The following is a 1,988-nucleotide window of genomic DNA, read 5'->3' on the forward strand; positions in this document are numbered from 1 at the left end:
TACATAGGATTAAGTCATTCAAACTGTTCTCTCTATTTACAATAACATTGTGCTCTAGGCGTTTATTCATTTTTATTTTAAATCTAAAGTCCATAAGGAAAAAGAAAAAAACTCACACACACGCTTTCCGAATAATGGAAAATAGCTTTAAAACGTTTTCTTATCAAAAAGTTTGGTTTGTATTTTTTAATCCTTTTATTAAAAAAAAATCAACAAACAAAAAACAAACAACAAAACCCCTACTTCGCCAAAGCGAAGCAACTTCTCTCTGGAATATAAATACCAAAAAAAAAAAAAAAAGATACATTAGCAACGATCAGGGTAATAGTCTTAAAAATACAGTAGACGCTGATTATTTCACGTATAATACTGACCTTTTAATAGTATATTAAAACGGTGCCATATATACACACAATATACATTCTCCTACACGTTACAGTGCATTACAACGTTAACCAGAAAGCAAATGTCTTTTATTTTTGTTGCAGCAAAGGTCCACGTGAGTCCGCTGGAGAAGGGGGCGAGAAAAGGTAAGTGCAAGCCCTAGCAGGAGCACTTGCACTCCGAAATGATGGGGTACTGGATGGGTATCCATGTGCACCTCTGCCCTCCCCGACGCTGGCACCTCCACCTCAGGATCGTTAAATGCACGGACTTGGCAGGTTTGCAAACCATGCCTTCTGGGACCGAACAAGACCTTTTACTGTAGCAGCTGCCCACTTTGACGTACCGGGGCCAAAAGCGGCTGCCGAGATCGTTCCACGTGTATAGGACCGGGCAGAAGGTCTGGGACCAGAGCCACATCTGCAGCTTCCTGCGCAGCTTCTTGCTCAGCCTGTGCTTCTTGCCCGGCTGCAGCCCGTCGTAAAACTCCAGCCCTTTGATTTCGCTGGGCATCGCTCCCGAGGGTCTCTGCCTGAGCAGCAAGTCCAGCTCAGCTAGATCGTCCACTCCGAGCCGGTCCTCGGGCAAGGAAATAGCCATAAAGTTAGGGTCGAAGTGTCCGCCCATGAGGTTCCTTAGCAAGGTCTCGTTAAGATCCTTCTCCTTGGGGTCAAAGATAGGGTCCGGGTGCTCGATTAGATCCACCAAGGGCAAGTTGTCGCTGGGAGCCGGTCGGATGTGCAGATAGTGCTGGCAGGCGCCCTGCTCTAGCCGGAGACCCAGCAGAACCACCAAGGCGTATATAGTCACAAGGCACTGGGAATGATCCATCCTTGGGAGACCGGTGGGGGGGGGAGAGGGGGGCTGGGTTCACCAAACAGCAGGGGAAGAAGGTGCAAGCAAATACATCAGAAAACTTGTACGGGGATATCCAAAATAGCTTGTCTTTAAGGGGGATCACCTCCGCTCCCCGCACCACCAGCAAAGACGGCCCCCTAATAAGCCCGGAGAACAAGCCCCCTGCAAACACTCTCTCTTGCAGGCTTCTCTATAAAATTTCTCCTGGTGGAGCGGCTCCAAAATTCTGCTGCTGCTGCTGCTGCTGCTTCTCTTCACCCTCCCCGGGAAAGGGAGATGCCTCTTTTTGTTGCAAATTCGGCTTGCCGCCGCCGCTCCTCGTCGTCTGCCCGTGCGTGTGGAAGAAGTTGCTGCCGATTCTTCCTCCCCGTTCCTCTCCGCCGTTTGCAAAGCAGCCTCCTCAGCAGCAACAGCAGCCACGCACGTTGGCACCAGTTTGTCTGCTTTGCAAGGACCCAAAGCCTTTAAATTTCCTGCACTTTCAGCTTCATCTCCATGGAAACCACAGACTCTCTTCTAACCCACCCCACCCCCCTTAAAAAAAAAACACACACACACACACACAACGCAACCCCCACTCCCACAAAAGTCCAGGAGAGCGCGGCTTCCCCCTTCCCACCAGCAGACACCCTCTGGTGGGGAAGGCTGAGGCGGGAGCCGCCGCTGCCTGCCCCCGCCTTTCCTCAAGCCGCCCCGTGCGCGAGCCCGCCGCGCCTCGGGAGATGCTGCTCTCGCCGGGGCGGCCG

General features: G+C 51.2%; 1 protein-coding gene across 1 annotated transcript; it reads right to left on the reverse strand.

Moving 5' to 3' along the window:
* Window positions 1-316: 316 nt before the first annotated feature.
* Window positions 317-1,304, reverse strand: NOG (noggin). The gene has a single exon (XM_010578665.1). The coding sequence runs from the start codon at window positions 1,213-1,215 to the stop codon at window positions 544-546; it is 672 nt and encodes a 223-aa protein (XP_010576967.1). The 5' UTR covers window positions 1,216-1,304; the 3' UTR covers window positions 317-543.
* Window positions 1,305-1,988: the final 684 nt, after the last annotated feature.

Source organism: Haliaeetus leucocephalus, unplaced genomic scaffold, assembly GCF_000737465.1.
Source record: "Haliaeetus leucocephalus isolate CR32 unplaced genomic scaffold, Haliaeetus_leucocephalus-4.0 Scaffold646, whole genome shotgun sequence".
NCBI classification, from domain to species: Eukaryota; Metazoa; Chordata; class Aves; order Accipitriformes; family Accipitridae; genus Haliaeetus; species Haliaeetus leucocephalus.